General features: G+C 34.8%; 1 protein-coding gene across 1 annotated transcript; it reads right to left on the reverse strand.

Moving 5' to 3' along the window:
- Positions 1 to 683: 683 nt before the first annotated feature.
- LOC138902295 (uncharacterized) lies at positions 684 to 1,826 on the reverse strand. The gene has a single exon (XM_070190139.1). It carries the CDS (start codon positions 1,824 to 1,826, stop codon positions 684 to 686), a length of 1,143 nt encoding a protein of 380 aa, XP_070046240.1.
- Between the last annotated feature and the right edge of the window lie 23,540 nt (positions 1,827 to 25,366).

Genomic DNA, 25,366 nt, shown 5'->3' on the forward strand with positions numbered 1-25,366 from the left:
ACTGGTTTCACCCTTAGGATGGCATAGTCTGGGCTTAAACTACTCTCAGCATAATTATTCATGGCAAACTTACTAAAATTATTCTAAATAACAGTTATAACATGATAACAATTATGATAATCTAGAGATTTCAGGAATATATGTATTTAGCTATACATATTTTTTTAAAAAAAACTTACTTGATACTGTATATCGGGGATTTCTTCTTTCATGGGTTTGGATTGCTCCATAGATTAAAGATGTTAATTTATTTCACTGAATAGATTTTTACAAGAGAGGTTACAAGAGTTTTTTCAGAAGGATGTGAAAGGGGTAAGGTAAGGTGTGTCCCTCTAAGCCTTAAGGGCTGTCTATTTATAACGGAAACTAATCCAAACATCGTCCTCCTAACTTTACACTTGGACGGTCTAAAATTAAAGTAAAAGACGCGTTCCCAACAGTTTTTCCACTGACAGTGGTAGTGATAAAGTGGGACTCACAACAACAACTTAAAAACTAAAAGACGGAAAATAATTTACATAAAGTCAAAAGTTGCTTTAATAATTACATAGCTTTTTTCTTTATGTCATTTTCTGCTTCTTCTTGGGTCCTGCCGATCCTGCTAGCTGTCCTTTTGTTTTTGTCTTGTAGCTTTTGTTGTAAGATTCCTTTGTCTCTTTCTTGATATTTTGTTGCGTATCTTTTTAGTTTTCTTCTTCTTCAAATTTGATTTCTGGAACTATGTTTTTCTCTCCTTGACATTTCGAACATATGTGCTCTGAGTAGATTGGACTAATTTGTTTGCAGTATCTTGTCATTAAGTTTTGAGAAATAAATTCTCCTCTAATAGCTCTTGTAATGGGTGCTTCTTCTGGTTGGATTAATGTTTTAATCCATCTCCGTATCTCTTCCATGTCGTTTTCCCTTAGGTTTTTTGAATGGGTGTAGATCATCGTGTGTTCTCGGGATTGGTATCCCCAAATAGGTTTTTCTTCTACATAATTGTTGACTAGTTCACTTAGAATGGTTGATAGTCCTATAATTCTTTTATTTGAGTAGAATGCTGGTATATCAGGTTTGGGTATTTCTGGTTGTATTTGTACATTTTCTGGGATAATCATTTCTCTAGTTAGTCCTAATTTAATAACTTGGATTATTGGTTTTATCTCGTTATAGAGTATCTCTGCTGGTGCTACATAAAATTTTATATAAAATAGGTCTCCTTTGGTGATTCTCTTGTAGGTAGTAAAGGCACTATATAGCTCTGGTATTGTAGCTATTTCTTGTCCGGTTTGTGTGTACACTGTACTTAATAGTCCGTAATTGTAACATGTTTTAACTAAATTTGCATTCGTCCCTGGTTGGGCAATCAGTCGGTTGTATCCTTGTAATGGTTGTGTTATATAGTCTGTTTTTGGGTTTTGGATTGTTTTTGATCTCGGATTTAGGTTTAAAAAGGTTTGAATCTTGTGGATATTTTGTATATAGCTGTTGGTAATATAATCGTAGGTTTGTTTTTCCTGGTTTAAGCTTTCTCTATAGCTAGTTGTTTGTGGTGATGGTGTCAAAGGATTTTGGGATTTTGGGGTATATGGCTTGTTGAACATGGCGTTCATATTTGTATTTGTATGTTTTCCTTTTCTTATTGCTGATGTTGATGTACCTGCAGCTGTATGTAAAATAGTGTTAGTTTGTAGGTTTTGGGTTTTTAGGTGTTTCCCAACGTCACCTCCTAGGTCCGCATGTTTTGAGCCATGCTGCTGGCTTAGTTCCGCATGTTTTGAGCCATGCTGCTGGCTTAGGTTTTTTGCTTCTATAATCTGCAACCTCTTTTCTACTTCCGTCATTTGTAGTGATAGTGTAGTAAGTATTGAAAATAGGTCTTGTGTAGTTTCTTCTTCATTTGTTTGTGTACTTTTGTCTTGATAAGTAATCTGCAATCACATTCTTGTCAGTAGAAATTATTTCTATTGTAAATGTGAAATTTAGTATATTTAATACGAGTCTTCGTATTTCTTTCGTTGTAACTGAGTCTTGTACCTTTTTGGTTATCCACCATTTAACTTGTGTGTTATCTGTTCTAACAATAAATTTGTTATATACTATATATGGTTCAAACGATAATAAACACTTATATAAAGCTAATAATTCTTTTCTATTTATTTCCCATTTTAACTGTGGTTCCGTAAATGATCCTGAATAATATCTACAGTGATGTTCTATTTTTTCATCCTTATATTTGTATTTAAGTACTCCTCCATAACTATGGTTACTTGAGTCTGTCTCTACTATATATATAAATTCTCTATTTTCATCTGGAAAATATAGTTTTGGTAATTTTTTACACATATCTTTTATTTTTTGTATATATGTTTTGTCTTTTTCATCAAAGTGATATTCTATATCTTTCTTTAATTTTTTCTGTAAAGGTTTTAAATTTTCTGCCAATTTAGGTATATATTCTCTAACTTGGTTAACTAATCCTAAGAATGATTGTAATTTCTTTTTTGTATCTAGGGTTTCATTTAAATTTATTATTTTTTGTACTATATGTGTTTGCATTTTAATTCCATTTTTATCTATTTGAATTCCTAAGAATTCCACCTGATTTTTAAGTATTTCTGCCTTATTTTTACTAAGGCTAATTCCTGAGGATTCTATTATATGTATGAATTTTTCTAATAATTTTATATGTTGATCTTGTGTCCTTGAGTATAGTAGTATATCGTCTATGTAGATTATACAGTTTTCTAATTGATTAAAATAGCTATCCATAAAATGTTGGTATCTTCCTGGTGCATTTTTATATCCAAATGGTAAAACGTTCCATTCATAAAATCCTTGTGGTACTGTAAAAGCTGTTAATTTTTTAGATTCTTCTTCTAATTTTAGGTGATAAAATCCTGATTTACAATCGAATTTACTGAAGTAATTATATCCTTGTACTTGCCTTATTTTTAATATTTTATTTGGTATCGGGTAATTATATGTTTTTGTTTTTGCATTTAAATTCCTATAATCTATTACCATTCTACTTTTACCTCTTTTTTGCTCATTATGTTTATTTACTATAAATGCTGGGCTATTATGTTTACTATTACTTTCCTGTATATAATTATTTTTTAATAGTTCTTTTATATGCATTTTGAATTCTTCTAGATCATTAAAATTATATTTTAATGGTTTCTGTGTTATTATACTATTTTCATCTATTAATTCTATTTTTACTTTCGTTTTATGTTTATCCCATCCTTGAAGGGGATTTTCATTATATAATGATTCTAATTTGTCTTGAATTATTTTTATCTTATTTATAGCAAATATTATTAATTCTATTTGTTGCTCATTTATTTTTTCATTTTCTAATTTTTGGGTTACCTTTTCACTTCCTTTAATCCACGGTGTTGTTTTTCTTATTTTATTTCTTACTCTTTTTGCTCCTATTTTTTGTTTGCATGGTGTAGTAAACCACCAATGAGTTTTTGTTATTATATGTGGGTATAATTTATCTAAAAAGGGCATTCCTATTAATATATCTTTATTTGTAAATTCATAACTATATATTTCATCCATAGTTAGTATTTTATCCCATATTTGTATTTTTATATTTTTTGCTTTTTGCGTTATCAAGCTTCCTTCATTGTTAAATCCTGTTACCACAATAGGTGTTAATAATTTTTCCCATTTATCTTCAGGTAAACAGTTATGTCTGCATACATTTACTCCTGCTCCTGTATCTATCATGGGTGTATAATATCTGCTGTAATATCCTTCTATTATTATTTTTGCTAGTATATATATTTTTGTCATGTTAAGGTTCTTTCAATTGTTATTTTCTTATTTTTATATGTTATTATAAGATGTCTATCTCCTAGGTTATATGGTTTAACTGTTTCTAACCATTTTATTCCTAAGGTAATATTTTCATTTCCTTGGTAAATATTAAATTCTATTTCTACTGGGATTCCTCCAATAATTAGTTCCTTCTTTGTTATTTCTTCTGTTCCTACCAAATTTTTAGGTAATCCTGGGCATATTGTTTCTGTAGTTATTATTTCACTTTCTTTAACTAGTTCTTTAGTTATATAATTGTCTTCTTGTCCAGTATTTATCATTATTAGGTATTTTCTTTGATCTATTACTCCTGTTATATAATAGTTGTGTAACTCCGGTTCTTTTATTAATCTTTGTGGGTTTGTATATTCTAATCTTCTCGAGGTACTTGCTCTTGAAGATGTAGTTTGTGGGGATTCATAATTTATTCTTTTAGATGTGCTTAGTCTTTCTCTTACTATTTCTAAATCTCCTTCCATATCTATATCTTTGTAACTATAATCATTATTGTCTATGACTGATATTATACTATCAAATGGGTTTTCTATCTTTATTTTTTCAATCTTATTTCGTGCTGTTATTTTGTGATTGGTTGTTAATATATATAAATTTTTACATTTTGCTGTAAATATTTTACTTCCTGGTGCCAGCTCTATTCCTGACATTTTCCAGTACAATACTAGTGATTTATCTATATTAGCATCTTTTAATGCTACTGTATAGTTAGCACTAATTATAAATTTAAATTTTTGGTATATCAAATTTCCTTTTATTGCACAAATTATACTCTTTTCTATAGGTTGTACTATTCTATCATCTGCTAAATATATTTCTATTGGTGTATCTATCCCTTCTCTAAAACAGGCTTTTATAAGTATTTCTGTTCCTCCTAAGTGTACATATTTGATCGGATTTTTTGCTTTTATATTCTGAATTTCTTTATTTATTGTTCTTTTATTTATTATAGGTATTTTAGCTTTTCCTCTAGTATATTTACAATCTATTATATGTTCTTTTTGACTTATTACATAATATTCTTCTTTTTTAATTTTGAACCAGTTTTTTATTGTTGGTACTTCTAATATTTTACCGATGCTTAAATCTAAATCTTTTCCTTTTATTTTTTCAAAAATATCATTATCAAATATTACTTTTTGTTCACTTGATTCTTCATCCTTATATTCTTCTCTGCTTATTATTTGTATATCGTTTTCAGTCATTTTCCTCTATATCTGATAGTTCTTTTTCTGATTCTATTTCTGTTTCTAATTCAGGTTCTAATTCATAAATACTATCTTCACTATCTAATTCATAATCTATATAGTCTAGTTGCATGTATTCTTCATTATCAGTGTTAATTTCTGTTATTTGTTTCTTTTTAGGGTCTCTAGGTAATTTACAATCTTTGGCTAGGTGTCCTAATTTTCCACAATTGTAACAAGTACATTCGGATAATTTTTTCTTAATTCTATATGGTCTTTTTCTTTTGTAATCTTTTATATAATATCTTTTCCTCGGGTTTTTATACTTATATTTTAACTTATTTCTTCTATATTTTTTATATTTTCTTTTATAATTTTTCTTTTTATAATAATTATCTGTACATCCAAACTGGGGTGCAGTTTTAATTTTACAACATGTAAGGTTTTTTATCAGTGTTTTTTCCATTTTAATTTCTTCTTTATGTTTTTCACATAATTCTATAAACCAATTCTTTAAATATCTAATTCTAGCTCCTAAGGTATCTTCTAATCCTGCTTTTTCCCAATCTCTTATTATTTTAGAACTAAAAGGTTCTGGTAATTTTGTAAAGTATATTTTTCTGATTTCTTTTCCTTCTTCAACACTATATGTTCCTTTATAGTAATATTCTTTAAATGCACACGTATATTCGTCTATGTAACACATGTTACATATAGCTAGTTTGTTCATTAGATTTCTACTTACTGTTTTTTCTTTTTGTTGCTCTTCTATTTCTGTTGTCATACTACTAAATTCATTTCTTATAGCTAATTCATATTTTATTAATATGTCTATAGTTGTTGTAGCTGATTCACCATCGAATTTTTTATTACTTCTTAATGCTTTTATACTTTCATCATTTAGATTTTGTATCCATAATTTTACTGTTCCTATTATTGTCCTTTCTATATATCCTGGTGCTTCTGGAATTGGTATTTTATTATCTATTAATTGTTTTGATATATATCCTACCCATAGTTGTATTATTTTATTAACGTCTTCTACGCAATCTAAGTCCAAAAAGTTATATTGTTCATTTATTGTTTTTGGTGTCCATTTTCTGTTTAATCTTTTATCCCATAATACTTTACTTCTGTCACTTCGTTCATAATTATTATTGTAATATGTTGGTATTGTTTGTTTGTATTTTCTTTCTTTTGATGTACTTGGTTTTTCGCTTATATCTCCGGCATATATTTCTGGATTTATTATGTTATTTGTTTTAGTTATAAGTTCTGTATATGTTTCACTTATTTCTGAATCTTCTGAACTTTCTGTATTCTGTTCATTTTCATTATTAGTTTCATTTATTTCTTCAAGTTTTACTTCTATGTCCTCTTTTAATTTTTCCCTAAATTTTTCTATTTCTTCCTTCAATCTTTCTTCTTGCTCTAATTCTTTTTTCTTTCAAACCTAAACATTCATAGTCCGATTGCATTTTCTCCGCTGGAATTAAAACATGAAACCTTTGAATCATGTACTGAGAAAACCTTCTTTCAAATCGTTTACTGCCCTCACACATAGACAGGCATTTTACCATTTCATAAACACTATGCGATAACAATGCACGAATCGTCATAACAATCAATGCCAAATCTCAAAACCTTAGGTAGTACTAATACTTAATTTGAAATGACAGAGCGGCCTTTCGCAAGGCGACGACAATATCCCAATTAATTACACAGGGAGAAACATCTTGTACTACATCTGTAGTACCACCAAAAATTTTCTTGATCCCCAATTTATAACAAGCGCTTCACGTCGCATAAGATTGAGTAGGAAGGAAATGAAGGCATAAGTCTCAAAGGAATCAAATCGCACGATGAGGAATCAAAAAGGGAAGTATTCCTAACAGCCCTGTAGCCTCTCGAAGATAAGTATAGACGTCTCTAGACCGATCCGCAAGACTCTACTAGACTTGCTCATGACTCGTGAGACCTACGTGAACCTAGTGCTCTGATACCATGTTGTCACGACCCAAAATCCAAAAAGGTCATGATGGCGCCGGGCACCACTGTCAGGCAAGACAACCATAATCAATTAACTTAATTACCCATTTTAGTATTTTTGAAATAAAAATTTATTTAATAAAATTGTAGAGATAAAACTCATAGAGTAAATGATAAATATTTTTGCAGCTAAATTTCTAAACAATTCACAACTATTCCCAAAGCCCGATGTCACAAGTGCATGAGCATTTACTAGGGAATTAAAATAAACTACAGCATCTGTCCAGAATACAAATTAGACATGAAAATATAATAACTCTGAAGGAGATTCTGTTAGTTGCGGATCGTAATATAGAATGCAACTCACCTATATCCCCACAATCATTAACCACACCTCTGCTCCCACAAGGCCGCTATACATATATGTACCTGCACAATAAAATGTGCAGCAAGTGCAGTATGAGTATGAAAACAACGTGTACCCAGTAAGTATCATGCCTAATCTCGAAGAGGTAGAGACGATATGGCCGACTATGACACTCACTATGGGTCAATAATATTAAATAATTATGAAAATAAATATATTGATATCAACGTGATTCACAGAGTTAACAATAAATTTATTGAACCAGCAGAAGTAATTAAATTCCTTCAATTCCAATAATTCTCAATATATTAATTAAATTCCTTCAATTCAAATAATATCTAATCTATTAATTAAATCCCGCAATTTCAATAAATTTCCAATGTATCAAATAGCTTTACAAGCTATAATAAACTGTCCAAGTATCGTGCAATTATTATTATTATTAAGCACTATTTATGCCGAGGTCGTACGACCCGATCCAGAATTTCGTGTACACTGTCGAGAGACGTGCGGCACGATCCATAGATGCATCCATCCTGCCGAGGCGTTCGGTCCTCTCCACAAGAAAGGAGGACATTTTCTTATGTACCTCCGAAATGAGAGTATATTTGTTATAAGATAAATTCAGGAGGAAGAATAATTTACCTTAACAATTAATTAATTTAAACAGAAAACAAATCAAGTATATGAGATTTCCATGCTTCAATATTTTTATCTAACAATTCACAATATATATATATATATATATATATATATATATATATATATATATATATATATATATATATATATATATATATATATATATATATATATATATATATATATATATATATATATATATATATGTGTGTGTTAATATTAATTAATAAAGATATACAATTTATATAAGTAATTCATGCTTTGAGTCCTAAGCTACCCGAACTTTAGCATTAATAGTAGCTACGCACGGACTCTCGTCATCTCGTGCGTACGTTGCCCCCGCAATTAGCAACAATTATTTAATTTAATCATCTATGGGGTAAATTTCCCCCTCACAAGATTAGACAAGAGACTTACCTCAATTTGCTCTAATTTAATCCACTAGAGGTCCCTTTCCTCGATTATCCAACTTTGATTGCCTCGAATCAAACCATAAATAATTCGGTACAATCACTAAAAATTATAGGAATCAATTCTATAAGAAAATACAACATTTTTAATAAAAATCCCGAAATGAATTAAAATTCGTCCGTACGGCCCACATATCGGAATCCGGTGAATGTTATGAAAACTGACAACCCATTCAATTACGAGTCCAACCATACCAGTTTTACTCAAATCCGACTCCGAATCGATACCGAAATCTCAAAAATTCGTTTCTATGAGATTTCTAAAATTTCCAAATTTCAATGTCAAATCACTAATTAAATAATAAAAATAATGATATATTTGTATATATAGACCAAATCCGAGTTGGAATCACTTACCCCAAATGTCTTTCCTTAAAAATTTGTCAAAAGTCGCCTCTGTTCAAGCTCAAGTTTATCAAAAAAGGCAAATGGGTTGAATGCCTCTGTTTTTTATAACTTACAGATCTGTCCAGTTCGATCTTAGGAGCTCGATCTGTCCAGTTCGATCTTGGGAGCCCGATTTTTGGGAGCTCAATTTTAGGCCTAGATCTTGGGCTCGATCTTGGGCTCGATCACAGCCCAGAATGTCCAGCAGAAGAGAAACGTTGCAGCAACTGTTTCAGTACAATTTTTGATTCGTTAACTATTCGAAACTCACCTGAGGTCCTCGGGACCTCAACCAAATATACCAACAAGTCCTAAAACATCATACGAACTTAGTCGAACCTCTAAATCACATCAAACAACGCTAAAACCACAAATCATACCCCAATTCAAGCTTAATGAAACTAAGAATTTACAACTTCTACATTCGATGCCGGAACCTATCAAATCAAGTACGATTGACCTCAAATTTTGCACACAAGTCATAAATGACAGAACAGAGGAGTGAAAATTTTCAGAACTGGATTCCGACCCAGATATTAAAAAGTCAATTCCCCGGTTAAACTTCCAAACTTTAAATTCCTAATTTAGCCATTTCAAGCCTAATTTCACTATGGACTTCCAAATAAAATTCCGATCATGTTCCTAAGACCAAAATCAATATACGGAACTGTTTGAATCATCCAAATTATATTCCGGGGTCGTTTGCATATAATTCGACATCCGGTCACTATTTGAACTTAAACTTTTAATTTTTTATCAAAATTCTATATCTCGGGCTAGGGACTTCGGAATTTGATTCCGGACATACTCGCAAGTCCCAAATCATGATACGGTCCTACCGAAACTGTCAAAAAATTGATCCGAGTCTGTTTGTTCTAAATGTTGACCAAAGTCAAACTTGCCCTTTTAAAGCCAACTTAAGGAACCAAGTGTTCTGATTTTAATCTAAACACTTCCAAATCCCGAACCAACCATCCCCACAAGTCATAAATCGACCGATTGGGTCGTTACAGATTTTGACTTTGTTAAAATTTATTTTGTTATCCGAGATAGTATTTTAAAAGTCATTTTCAGGATGAGCCCTAGAGCGAGGCGCACCAAAAATGTCCCGAGGTGATGGTGCGGGGTGAACGTCTCAAGAGGCGTACGCCCAGGAATTCAGGGCGTACGCTCGGGTGTTCTAGGAGTACGCCCGGGCATTTGAGGCTCGTGTTTTTAGTGAGGCGTAAGCCCCAGAGACGTTTTCAAATTAAAACAAAATTTATTCAATAAGTCCTTCATATAATACCCAAATTCTCAAAAGTCAGCTTGGTAATTACTCAAAAGTTTTAAAAGAAACTGAAGTGTATTAAATTTAAAAGTCAAGACCTTCTTTTAATGTTTGAGGCCCTAATTTATGGTCTTTTCCAATTCTTCATCTTGTCTGCTAGTCTCCTAATATCTCCCAAAACCAATGAATATTCAATTTTTTTTTACAATTATAAAGAGAACTCCATTCTCTTTCATAGCAGCAAGTTCAAAGTTCAAATTACAGTTTAGTCATCCCTTTTGTTCCTCCAGGTAGAAAATTGTATTCTTTTAGACTCAAGTTACTTGTGCTTATAAGTAGCATACAATAGATTGTTTTGACTAGTTTTTTTCTAGGGATGGAGCGCGCGCTCTCTCCCTCTCTCTCTCTCTCTCTCTCTCTCTCTCTCTCTCTCTCTCTCTCTCTCACACACACACACACACACACACACACACACACATATATATATATATATATATATATATACGTCACATATTTATAGCTTTCTTCAATTTGTACACAATTTTACATGTTTATAAATATTTGTTGTAATTATATTATTTTATAAAATATTAAAAATTAAATACCTATGGGGCTTACGCCTCATGCCTTAGGGCTTACGCCTCGCCTTACGCCCATGCCTTTTAAAATATTGATCTGAGTGTCACGACCCAAAATCTCCCCACAGGCATCGTGATGGCACTTAGTCTCTAAGGCTAGGCAAACCGATTTTAATAACAATTCAAGCTATTGTTTTATTCAATACAAGTGTCAACACTAACAACGGAAATATTCAACAAAAAACCACCCAAGACTGGTAATACTGAGTCACAAACTCTAACTAAATACATGCAATGATACCTAGGATCGAATACTCAATACTGTTTGAATAAAATGGAAAGCCTCCAAGGGACTTCGGTGAGCAAGCAGCTCTACCCCGAATCCTTGCGATCGCACTCTAACTCTATACGAGTCCGATATCTCCAATACTTGGCTCTGCACAAAAATGTGCTAAAGTGTAGTATGAGTACACCACATTCGGTACCCAGTAAGTATCAAGACTAACCTCGGTGGAGTAGTGATGAGGTAGAGTCAAGACACTCACTAGTCTAATAACCTGTGCAATACAATATACAAAAGTAAAAGAAAAACAGATAGCAGATAGCAACAATAATCAACTAGTGACGTAAACAACAAAGCAGCAAGAACTCCATAAATATTGCTCAAAAAGGTAATGAACACAAGTACAACCAATAATCAAATCCTTCAAAATATACATCTTTCACCTATAGGTTTTTCAATAGAAATCTCTAGAATATAATCCTTTCCAATAAATATATTTGGAAGATACTTCTTTCAATTAAATATCCTTCAAATATAATTCTTTCAATTAATTATCTTTCGAATATAATTCTTTCAAATAATATCCTTCAAATATAATTCTTTCAAATAAATGTCTTTCGAATATAACTCTCTCAAATAATATCTTTTAAATAAATGTCTTTCGAATATAACTCTTTCAAATAATATCCTTCAAATAAAAGTCTTTCAAATAAATGTGTTTCGAATATAACTCTTTCAAATAATATCCTTTAAATAAAAGTCACCTTGTGACACCTTATCTCATAATCATAAAACATGGGTCTGAGCCAACTTTTATATTTTCACGGAACCTCGTGCCAATATCTCTATCACAATCGCACGGACAACTCACGTGCCAATATCATCATATTTTCCCCGGCATCTTGTACCCACATTTCATATCTGTTCCAGCGTGTAACCCGATCACATATAACATTAATCATACCTGTTGCGGCGTGCAACTCGATTCCATATAGCATAATCCACCTGGCAATAGCCACAAGCTCCTAATTTCAGCATAGATCAGACTATTATCAAGTGTTACCGAAACAACAAGACAAGTTGCACAAGATATAAAATTAAACACAAGAAAAATCACAACATCATATGAAAATTACCAACGCAAGAACCCCAAATCATCACATAAAAATTACCAAAACAATAAGCCCACATCATCACATATCATCCCTTACAATAGCCACAGTTATCACTCCTATAGCCACCCTTATCACTTCTATAATAGCCTCCCTTATCCCTCTGCCCTAACAATATCAATAGCCACCTTTGTCGCTCCTATAGCCACCCTTATCGCTCCGTTTAATAGCCCCCCTTATCACTCAGCCAAGACAATATCCCAACAAACAAAACAACAGTGAAATGCCACCCTTATGCCCGCATAATGTCATTAATGTAATGCTACCCTTATATGCCGCATAACAGTAACACAAATCACACCGAATATTATCACAACAGCACAACATCATCAACTCGTATTTACAAATTGCCCGTAGGCCGCAACCATTCCAAAGGTACAATAAAGTCAATTAATTTCACAACACATAGTCCGCGGCTAAACACAATGTATATAAAATCTCAAAAATAACCACAACGATGGGAAAATAACTCATCACAGGACAACGCCTTCTTTAATCCATCTTTTTGATAAATATATAAGCGCCTCAATTTAAACTTATTTAATTAATTATCTGTAGATGAAAAATCCATAATATAATTATTTCCAGGAAATATCCAATCACCAACTCACGGAATTCACATAAATATACAAGCAATAACCACATCAAATTGTCATATAAAAATAAATTCAACAATCGCGAAATGAGTCATGGCAAATACATAATTTAATAAATGCCAACAATTATCCAATTTACTACACAACATGCCTAAGACTTTAACCCAATCAATTTTGCACATATAAGCCCAAGTACGTACTCGTCACCTAGCGTACACGGCTTTTCACATTTCACAAATGGCACATAAGACTCGATGGCTAAGGGGTAATTCCCCCACTCAAGGTTAGGCAAAATACTTACCTTTTTTATGTTAGGCCGATATTCCAAAATTGCCTTCTTGCTTGAATTGACCTCCGAATAGCTCAAATCTATCCAAATTAATTCAATTCAGTCAATACTAATTATAGGAATTAATTCCATATGAAAATACTAATTTCCAACAAAATCCGAAATTTAACTCAAAAATCGCCAGTGTGGCCCACGTCTCGGAATCCGATGAAACTCACAAAATCCGACAACCCATTCAATTGTGAGTCCACCCATACCAATACTATCAAATTCCGATATCGGATTGACCTTCAAATTTTCATTTTACATTTCTGGAAAACTTTACAAAAATCTAATTTTTCTTCCATAAATTCACGGATTCATGATGTAAATGAGTATGGAATCATGAAATATAATCAATATAGGATAAGGTACAATTACCTCAATATTTACCCGGGAAAATCGCCGAAACTGAGCTCCCCAACTCTATTTTTTGTCAAAAATGGCAGAATACACCCGTTTATAGGGTCTCGGCTGTTTCAGGCATTAGTGGTAGTGTCAGGCGCAGTTTCCAGAACTCCAATAATTCCCAGTGCCAGGGCTAGCGCCCCATGCTACCCTGGGCGCTGGCGGCGATCGGAAATCTTTTCTGACACGGAAATGGGCATAACTCTCTCATACGATGTCCAAATTTGATGATTCTTTTTGCTATGGCTCCGAAATTTCAATACGGATCTAATTTTTCAATCAAAACTGAATTGGGAGCGCATTTGCTTAATCTGATACAACTTATTATTGAAGAAATGACGTCGAATATCCTAGAAATATCAAATTCTATATACGTTGCCGAAACCTATCAAATCAAGTACGATTGACCTTGATTTTTGCACACAAGTCATAAATGACACAACAAACCTATCAAAATTTCTATAACTGGATTCCAACCCCGATAAGAATAAAGTCGACTCCTGGTCACACTTTCAAACCTTCCATTTCCAATTTTCGTCATTTCAATCCAAAATCAACTATGGACTTTCAAATAAATATCCGGACATACTCCTACGTCAAAAATCATAATACGGAGCTATTGAAATCATAAAAATTTCATCTCGGAATCATTTGCTTAAAAGTCGACTCTCTGGTCAACTATTTTCTTTTAAGCTTCTTAATTAGGAATCGTTCTCCCAATTTGATCCCAAATCGTCCGAAAATCAAACTCAACTACACACGCAAGTCATAATATGTATTACGAAGTTGTTCGGGACCGTAAGTCATTGTACGAGGCATAAATTTTTAAAACGACAAGTCGGGTCATTATATTCTCCCACTATTAAACATACGTTCGTCCTCGAATGTGCCAAGTATTATTCTTAGGGAATTAAATTACTAAGTGCATTCTTACACACATAAATTGGGGGTGATTCTACATCACCACAAATTTAACATGGATCCGACAATGTCATCTCAGTTGAAGATTACTTCTTTCATCCATACTTATAAACTTCAAAACTAATTTCTTACACTCCAAACATTTTCAAAAGGCCTAAGTTTTTCATCAACATACGGTATTAGTCTCAGCTGGCTATAGCAACTCGTGCCTAAGCACCCATCAACTTTCTTGATAGTGTTGAAGTACTTCGAATCTTTTTCGGGGTGTTACATTCTCCCCCACTTAGGATCACTCGCCCGTGAATGAGAAGTAGAGTGTGCTCTCAAACACATAACATAATTTATCTCTTCATTCGCACGTCTTAATCACCCAAATTTTACTAACTCTTAAATTTTTCAGAAATTTCGGCAAAGTCTCCCCTGTAACCGGGCATTTTCACCAGCCAGAGTAATACCAAAACAACTCCTATCAACACATTCACAACCCAACAAAGCACCATATTTATGGTCTTAATAGTTGTTCATAATCAATTACAACATCGCTAATTAACCTCATGTTAGCAAAATCTCGTTTCAAACCTCCACTTTACTAACAACGAGGCACGAGGCATGAAGACCTCATAATTATTTACCCAAAATAACGAGTCATATTTAACGCACCCAGTCACTCACCTCGTAGGCTAAAACTCAATAATTACAACACGAATATGGCAAATTATGCATGGAGAACATCATACAAGAATTTTGAAATAAGCCTAACATGCATGATTCCCTATTAGTACTATAGTAAAAATTTAATTTCACAATGGGAAATTTAAAAACATAAATTTTCATCACAAGGATTTTGTCCTTATATAACTTCCACCGCGCCTCGTAGCCCGATTTAAACATATCAAATCATATTAAAATTTGAGGATCTCAACACATTGTGCCTACAAAGATTTTCAATTTCCTTTCTTTCTTATTTTCAATAAATTCCGTAAATAATTTTCACAACTCATAATGAACCCCCATACCAATAGGGAATATAATTCATAAAACTGAAATCAATTATCCTGAAGTCACTTTTGGACTTATAGTCCTTGATAGTGTACAAAATAAAAATAATAGACACGGGTTAACATTATCGAATCTCCCGACAAGGATAAAAATATAAGTGGGTCACAAAACTTTGAAGCTCATCCATAAGCGGCGCATAATAGTAGGACTTGCCTCAATATTCAGAACCAAATCAAATTACGGAGAGATATCCCTTTATAACAATTCAGGATCGTACCTGTAACGACACCATCTGGTGTGGAGGCCTAGGCCACACCATTGTAAGTATATCAACGGGCTGGGCCTCCCCCTCTAGGGCACCCTCTACCTGCATGTCCTCCACACCTAAATGGCTATTCACATGGGGTAGTAGCATCATTTGGGCCCGTAGACTAAGTGTTCTTATGAAATCAACTGGGACAATCTCTCATGATGTGCCTAGTATCACCACACTCATAACAACCCCTCTGAGGACGCGACTGCTCAACCTGAGTGTGTGCCAGATAACTAGAATAACCACTGTAAGAACCCTGTGCTAGTGGTGCACTAAAAGTATTAACAAGGGCACTACAAGTACTCTGAATTGCATACTGAGCTGACCAACTATAATGACCTGACCGGTCGTTTTGAGTATTAAAGCCATGTTCCCCTATTTGCTGCTCAATTTATGCCTTATAGTTGATTAATGACTTATCGGGTTAGTTGGTTCGTATCTGGAAGGATTTCAGAGTAAAATGAGACACCTTCTCTTATAATTCAAAACTTAAGTTGGAAAAACTGACCGGATATGCACTTATATGCAAATGCCCTCGGAATTGAATTTTGATAATTCCAATAGCTCTGTATGGTGATTTTAGACTTAGGAGCGTGTCCAAAAAATTATTTGGAAGTCTGTAGTGGAATTATGCTTAAAATGGCGAAAGTCGAATTTGTAGGTAGTTTGACCGGTGGGTGGACTTTTTGATATCGGGGTCCGAATTCAATTTTGAAAACTAGAATACCTATTTTATGTCATTTATGACTTGTATACAAAATTTGAGGTCAATCGGATGTGATTTGATTGGTTTCGGCGTTGTTTATAGAGATATGAAATTTCAAAGTTAATTAGTCTTGAATTGGGGTATGATTCATCGTTTTAGCATTGTTCGAGGTGATTTGAGGGTTCGACTAAGTTTGTATGATATTTTGGGACTTGATGGTATGTTTGGTTGAGGTCCCGGGGGGGCTCGGGTGAGTTCCAGGATGGTTTCAGATAATGTTTCCTTGTTTTGCAACTGCTGGAACTGGTGTCTGGTATTGTTCTTCGCAAACACGAAGGGTATCACACATTCACAAAGAAGGATTTTGGATTGCTGGGATTTTCCCATCACAAATGCGATGAAGGAGACATGAACGCAAAGAAGGGTGTTTTGGAGGCCTACGCGAATGCGAATGGGCGGACGCGAACGCGAAGAGGAAAGGGAGCTGGGGGCCTACCTGGCGTTAAGCCTTCGCGAACGCGAATCCTGTCTCGCGAATGTGAAGGGTAGAGGTCGGAAGGCATCGCGAACGTGATGAGGATATCGCGAAAGCGAAGAAGAAATCTTCGCAGCACATTTTTGTGCTTCGCAAATGGGAAGCTATGGTCGCGAACGTGATGAAGGCATTTCTGGGCAGAATTAAAAGTTTCAAAATGGGGTTTTTGAGTTCATAACACAAATCAAATTGGGAGCTCGGCAAAAGGTAATTGTTGGAGCGATTCTTGCGTCGGTGTTTAGGGTAAGTGATTCTTATCCAGTTTTGATTAATTTTCAATTTTATTCCTTTGAATCCATCATTTAATGGGTGAATTAAGTTGAAAACAATTTAGAAACACCCTCTTGATTTAATTTGAAGATTTGAGGGTCGAGTTGAGGTCGGATTGTGGTAAAAGTAGTATGGCTATACTCGTGGTTGAATGGGCTTTCGAATTTTGTAACTTTTGTCGGGTTCCGAGACGTGGGCTCCACGGGTGATTTTTGGGGTGTAATTTCGGATTTTGTGGAAAATATTAGTATTTTGATATGGAAATAATTTCTATAATTTTGTGGACTAAATCAAATTAATTGTGGCTAGATTCGAGCCGTTCAGAAGTTGATACTCACAGAATGGAATTTCTAGAGCATTATCTAGCTTGCTCGACATTGAATTCGTCTTGTTCGAGGTAAGTAACACCTTCTAATCTTGGAGCTGAGAGTATGATCCCCGAATATACGTATTATGTGAATTGTTTGGAGGTGACGCACATGCTATGTGATGGGTGTGTGGGCGTACACCATAGAAATCATGACGTAATTAGATCCGTGAAATTTTGTAGTCAAATAATCTTGGCATTTTCTATGTTGTTTTATATGTTTAAGAAATTTAGCTGAGAATCATATTAAAAATTTTGTTGAGGCTATGTGCCAATATTATTGGGACCCACAAAGGTTATATTACTATGAATTATTTGTTTTAAATTGAAAATTTATACTCAGTCATATTCATTTCATTGCATATCATATCTTGGTCTCTGTTGTTATTTATTGATACATCATATAATCATTGCTGGGCTGTTTTCATGACATTGTGAGCCCATGAGAGAGAAACTGGAGATATTGATGACTGAGGGAGGCCGAGGGCCTGACTGTGAGGATATTTTTGGGATCGGGCTGCAGGCTGCAGTAGGCCATGTTGGCTTTATATATATATATATATATATATATATATATATTATTATTATTATGTGGATCGGGGTTGACCGCATGCAGCAAGCCTTATAGGCTTTACTATAGCACATGAATTGTCCGTGCGGTTTATAGCACTTGGACTAAAGGAGCCCGTCCGGAGTTTGTACATCCCTAGTGAGTGTGGATGATAGTATTGAGGGATGGTTTTCCCTGGACATGGATTTGTCCGAAGTACTTACTACTTGGAGATGGATTTCTCCACAAGGATGGATTGCACTTTTTCCTCGGTACTGGGTGACTTATAGTTAGTGTTGTATATGCTCCGGGATGGATTTCTTTGGGCCGTATGAGCCATATACAGTACCGAGTGGTTGAGCATGATGAGTGAAAAGTGTGAGACAATGAGATTGAGTACTCTGAGAGTGTGAGTACGTGACTTCATCTTTGAGATACATTGCATTGACATGCACACATGACATACAAGCATAGAGATGTATTTTTCTCATGTTGTACGGCATCACATAATTCATGATTTCTCAGACGTGTTGGCCGATGGCCATAGTGATGCATTTGTTTAACACAGGTTATCTGGAAAGAAAACGAAACATCTTATTTATTATTGAAAGGATTTTGGGAAAATTAATGTTTTCAAACTTATTCATATTTTTGGCAACTCCGGTAAATGATTTGGGTTTTCATTGCTGTACTTGAGAGGCAGAACTATTTTCAGAAATCATGTTTTGTTGAGCATTTGATTGTTGATTTGCTTCTGGTATCACTTGCTTTATGTTTTTATGAACACTGTTGGTTTTGGGAGTTGAACTCTGACCTTGGTACATGCTCGTCACTACTTTCAACCTAAGGTTAGGTTTATTACTTATTAAATACATGGGGTCGGTTGTACTCATACTACACTTCTGCACCTTGTGTACAGATGTTGACTGTTGATGTAGCTATGTTCGTTGAGAGCTGGAGCTGAAGATGTACCTGCGCTCCGGTTGTAGCTCCCTCTTGTTCATGGTAGCCTTAGATTCATAAAACTCTGTTTATGTACTTTTCAAATATATGATATATTTATTTCATACCAGCTTTGTATACTGTATTCTTAAAAGCTCATTATTTGTACTACCAGTTCTTGGGAAAAGTATAAGATTAAGCTTTTTCCTTACTTAAATTATTTAAATAATTATTATTGTAATTGTATATTTAATAATTGGCTTACCTAGCAGGTTGGGTTAGGTGCCATCACGACTAGTTGGCTTTTTGGTCGTGACAAGGTAGTATCAAAGCACTAGGTTCAAGGATCTACAAGTCATGAGCAAGTATCTAGTAGAGGCTTACGGATTAGTATAATGACTTCCATATTTCCCATAACTCTTTGAATTCCTTCCCATATTTCTCATATTTCTTTCTTTATCGTGCGGAATTGATTCAGCTTGAAATATAACTCTTTGAATTCCTTCCATGCATTCGTATACGCACATGAGCGCTCGATATTAGTTGTACATCACCGGTTTGTGATTCTATGAACGAGGTTCTAGATGTGTATTATGTGTTTTTGTGATGGGCCAGACTGTATGACTTGAGGCCATGGTTAGACCGTAGCATAAACTCGGTAACTTCAGATGTAACTTGTATATTTGGACTCATATGTCTGGTAATGTCCCTACAAGTGGGATTTGTGGCTAGATTAGCGGTGGAGTGGCATTCGAGTGTGAATGTGTTTGAAGGATCTTTCATGTTGTTAAATTTTGGGACAAATGTAATTCTCATGTCTTGTTAATGAGTTTGGACTCGGAAAGATTAAGTAATTGCATTGTAATTATTACTGCGAAAGGGTATAACAAAGTGCCAATTTGAGGCTAAGCATGTGAGTTATTCCCTGCGGAGTAATTTACGTAGGTATGTTCCTTATAATGTGGGTGGAGAGTTTCTTTTCTACCAGTGGGGTGTATGTGTTAAGATTTAAATTTGAATCTGGTTGATAAAGTTGGCTTGACTGTCAAGAGAATAAATGCGAGCTTAGAGGATGATCGAGGTATTTTATGGTTGGTGTTACATGAGCTCGAGAACAATTTTCATTGAATTGACTGCAGTATTATGGCAGTAAAATAGTATGTGTATTGTGAGTTATCGAATGTTTTGATTTATGGCTTTGAGCCAAGTGGGGGAGTCTGCTATTGACAATTTAATTCATGGCTATGTGTCAAAGTTTTGTTTTGGTTTGAGGTTTTACTTGGGAATCAGTGATGACTTGCAGAGGTGGGGTTCGAGAATAACCAGAGTAAGAAAATTTCTGGATATACGTTATATTTAGCTTTATGAGTATATGAAAATCACAGGATGAGTGAGTTGTTATTTGTGAATGATGTAGTGCGCACGGAGTATGAATTTGATAGGTGGTATTAAAGTAGAGTTACTTCTTTGAGTGTTGTTGTTCTAATGGGGCACGAGTCTCATGGCCCATTTGGGTGGTGCAATTTTGATTTGAACAAAGAGGGAGACTCTCGATAAATTTCCAATAGGTTCGAGATTTATATATAGCAATTGAGAATTTCTCCGGACTTGTGTATGGATAAAATCTGAGATTTGCATTTAATGCCGCCTAGACTTACGGAAATTCTGTATGACTAGGGACTCTACATTTCAGTATAAGAAAGGAAAGGGGGACAATTTTAAATTTACATAAGGTCTTTCAGAGTGGATGTCTCGTTTGTGGTGCTTTTGGGGTACTTTAGAAGAATACATTGACTTATGGGCCTTAGGGCGGTGTGGTTTTATGTTAGGGTATCTTATAGTGAGTTGTGGTCAAAGATCGTGGTGTTTTAGTAAGGATAAGTATTAATCTGAAGACAAATTCAGAAGGGACTTGGAAAAAAAGAACAACTGGGTAGTAGATTGGACCAGTATGGTAATGGTAGGATCGACCCTTTGGGTAATTACGATGCGGTAAGACTTTACAGATGTTTTGGTGGCAATATTCTTGGGTTTGGTGACCTGCGTGGCTTGGTTGAGTTAGAGAGATTCAGTTCTGATTGCTTGATTATGTGCAAATGGATTCCAAAGTATTCTTGATGGTTTCTACCATGGTTTGAGCTGGATACTTTTCTACCGGTGTGGGAAACGTGTTGTGTATTGTGATTTCCTCCTGGAAAGAAGCAAGAGAAAGGTTTATAACTAACCAGGTATGTAATTTGATGGTGACTCAGAGTTGATAATTGGATTCTTGTGCTTGTCACATGGTGGCATAATAGATGTGGTGTGTTGTGCGGGATTAGGATTTACATGTACAAGGTCACAATTCAGGCTTGAAGAGAAGGTAACGAATGCTGGACAGCATGGTCAGTTTAAAATATTTTGATGAATGTTAAAACTAATCGGTAATTCCTGATAAGGGTGTGCATTTCAGAACGCGCGTTGTGTTTTGACTTACAGATGTTCATCGGTATTGCAGTACTCACATGGTTGATAGACTGCTGATATTCAAATTATTGCTATGTGGAACGGAAGAATTATGAAAATATTCCTCATGCTATTATCGTGAATGGAAGATGTGTTAGTCATTTTAGTGCTGGAGTTGGGATCAGTTACGGTGATTCATTTTTTCGATGAATTTGAAGACTGGTAGTTCTTGGAAGTATAATGTTTCGGGGTTGCGACCTATTTGAGGTGACTATTTTATTTAAAACTCGGTGGAGGCACTAGTTGCATTAATTATTTGTGATAGCTATGCGCTATGAGTGCTAATATATTTGAGGTTTGAGCCCATGTGCTGTCATTGGAGCAAGTATTCATACTCGGAAGAATGCTTAGGCTATTATATGCTTAGAGTTGACTGTTAAGCGTAATGTTATAACATATTTCGTGTACTTACCTTTGTTGAGAACTATCTGGGCTACACTTGAGGTTACAAAGAGTCTAATTCCCTGAATAAACGGGGTAGTTACTATTTATACGTTAAATTGCCAATTTGAAGTGTGATAACAGACTTTGTACCTTCTTACTCTATGGCATGCTATTTATACCAGTCCAGGAGCATGCGAATCTTATTTCATTATCATATACAAGTGTACTTGTTTAATTGCTCCAATAGGATTTGGTAGGACTGGAGGCCTGTGACCATGCCGGGCGATTCATATTATTGGCACGTGAGTTGTCCGTGCCATGTGTGGGAATTCTATTTCTATAATAATTTATCTGATCTATTAATTTCCTTCCTCTACAATTGTGCACATGCACCTACGGTTATCCTCTTCATAAAAGGAGTTGGTTGTAACATTGCAGTTGTAGTGGTGCTTGTTGAACTTGCAGTACAGTTCTCTTCCTTGAGACATCTCTCATATTTGGGTACACAAATTGCGCAGTTGTGGCTTGAGTTATATTAATGTGGAATGTCTGTGGGATAGTTGTGTTTAATAATATAAGGTCATTGGACCTAGAATGGTTACTATCAGGCTTGATTATGGTATATTCGGGAGGATAATATTGAAAGTCGGCTTAGGAGAGGATAATGGTTCTGGTTGGGGAAAGAGAGCTCCATGGCTAGTTGATATAATGAGTTGTTATGAGTTTTTGATTGTTTCTTTCATCATTGGCAGCGTACGAAGGTTTCAGAATGAAGTTTTATTGAATACGAGGTTTTATACCAGTACTTGGTTGGTTATGAGTAGTTACTATGATCAGAAATGGTGCTACGAGTATGCGAGTTGTGTAGTATATTATGTGATTATATCTGGGATTATGGTTATGGTTGGATACAGCTTGTTCATACTTATACAGTGTGTAGATCTGATATTGGGGTCTTGAAAAGAATTCTGGATGTTAGAAATTTGGCACCATGGTTTTTGGGCTAAGGTTAAATTAATGATTTTCAGTTATGTTGTGTGGTCAAGCCTATATAGAGTAGGGTGACGTGAGATCACCCCCGGGTATGTGCGTGGTAAGGTGGAATAAAGATTTGAAGGTTAAGAACAACTCTTGGCACGTTCGAGGATGAACGTATGTTTAGGTGGGGAAGAATGTAATGACATGACTGGTCGTTTTGAGTATTACAGCTCCGTTCCCCCATTTACTGATCAATTTATGCCTTACAATTAATTTATGACTTGTCGGGTTAGTTAGTTCAGGCCCGGAAAGATTTTAGAGTAAAATGAGACACTTAGTCTCATAATTAAAAACTTAAGTTGGAAAAGTTGAATGGATATTCACTTATGTGTAAATGACCTCGGAATTGAATTTTGAAATTCCAATAGCTCTGTATGGTGTTATTGGACTTAGGAGCGTAACCGGAAAATTATTTGGAGGTCCGTAGTAGAATTAGGCTTGAAATGGCGTAAGTCAAATTTTTTGGGTAGTTTAACCGGGGGTGGACTTTTTGATATCAGTCAGAATACGATTCTGAAAATTGGAATATCTCTGTAATGTCATTTATGACTTGTGTGCATAGTTTGACGTCAATCGTACGTGATTTGATATGTTTCGGTGTTGTTTGTAGAGATTTGAAATTTCAAAGTTAATTAGGCTTGAATTGGGGTATGATTCGTGGTTTTAGCATTGTTCGCGGTGATTTGAGGGTTCGACTAAGTTCGTATGATATTTTGGGACTCGATGGTATGTTTGGTTGAGGTCCCGGGGGGCTCGGGTGAGATTCGGGATGGTTTCAAATCATTTTTCCTTGTATTGCAACTGCTGGAACTGGTGTCTGGTGTTGTTCTTCGCAAACACGAAGAGTCTCACGCATTCTCGAAGAAGGATTTTGGACTGCTAGGATTTGCCCATCGCAAACGCGATGAAGGAGACGTGAACGCGAAAAAGGGAGTTGTGGAAGCCTACGCGAATGCGAGTGGGCGGACGCGAATGCGAAGAGGAAAGAGAGCTGGGGGCCTGCCTGGCATTAAGCCTTTGCGAACACGACTCATGCCTCGTGAATGAGAAGGGTAGAGGTCGGAAGGAATCGCGAACGCGATGAGGATATCGGGAACTCGAAGAAAGAATCTTGGCAGCACATTTTTGTGCTTCGCGAACGAGAGGCTATGGCCGCGAACGCGATGAAGGCATTTCTAGGCAGAATTAAAAGTTCCAAAATGGGGGTTTTGAGTTCATAACACAAAAATCAAATTGGGAGCTCAGTAGAAGGTGATTTTTGGAGAGATTGTTGCGTGGGTGTTTGGGGTAAGTGATTCTTATCCAGTTTTGATTAATTTTCAAGATTATGCCTTTGAATCCATTGTTTAATGGGTAATTAAGTTGAAAAAAATTTAGAAACACCCTCTTGATTTAATTTGAAGATTTGAGGGTCGGATTGTGGTAAAAGTAGTATGGCTATACTCGTGGTTGAATGGGCTTTCGAATTTTTTAACTTTTGTCAGGTTCCGAGACATGGGCCCCATGGGTGATTTTTGGGGTGTAATTTAGGATTTTGTGGAAAATATTAGTATTTTGATATGGAATTAATTTCTATAATTTAGTAGACTGAATCAAATTAATTCTGGCTAGATTAAAGCCGTTCGGAAGTTAATACTCGTAGAATGTAATTTCTGGAGCAACGTCTAGTATGCTCAACATTGAATTCCTCTTGTTTGAGGTAAGTAACTCTTCTAATCTTGGAGTTGAGGGTATGCACCCTGAATATACGTATTATGTGAATTGTTTGGAGGTGACGCACATGCTAGGTGATGGGTGTGTGGGCGTACACCATAGAAATCATGACGTAATTGGATCCGTAAAATTTTGTAGTCAAATAATCTTGGCATTTTCTATGTTGTTTTATATGTTGAAGAAATTTAGTTGAGAATCATATTAAAAATCATGTTGAGGCTATGTGCCAATATTATTGGGAACCACAAAGGTCATATTAGTGTGAATTATTTGTTTTAAATTGAGAATTTATACTCAGTCATATTCATTTCATTGCATATCATATCTCGGTGTATGTTGTTATTTATTGATACATCATATCATCATTTTTGGGTTGGGTTCATGACATTGGGAGCCCATGAGAGAGAGACTGGAGAGATTGGTGAATGTGGGAGGCCGAGGGCCTGACTGTGAGGATATTTTTGTAATCGGGCTGCAGGCCGCAGCAGGCCATGTTGGCTTTATATATTATTATTATTATTATTATTATTATTATTATTATTATTATTATTATTATTATTATTATTATTATTATTATTATTATTATTATTATTATTATTATTATTGTCCGTGCGGTTT

This window comes from Nicotiana tomentosiformis, chromosome 12, assembly GCF_000390325.3.
Source record: "Nicotiana tomentosiformis chromosome 12, ASM39032v3, whole genome shotgun sequence".
NCBI lineage: Eukaryota > Viridiplantae > Streptophyta > Magnoliopsida > Solanales > Solanaceae > Nicotiana > Nicotiana tomentosiformis.

Coding starts and splice junctions, on each gene's coding strand:
- LOC138902295 (XM_070190139.1), bottom strand. CDS start 1,826: ATGACGGAAGTAGAAAAGAGGTTGCAGATTATAGAAGCAAAAAACCTA.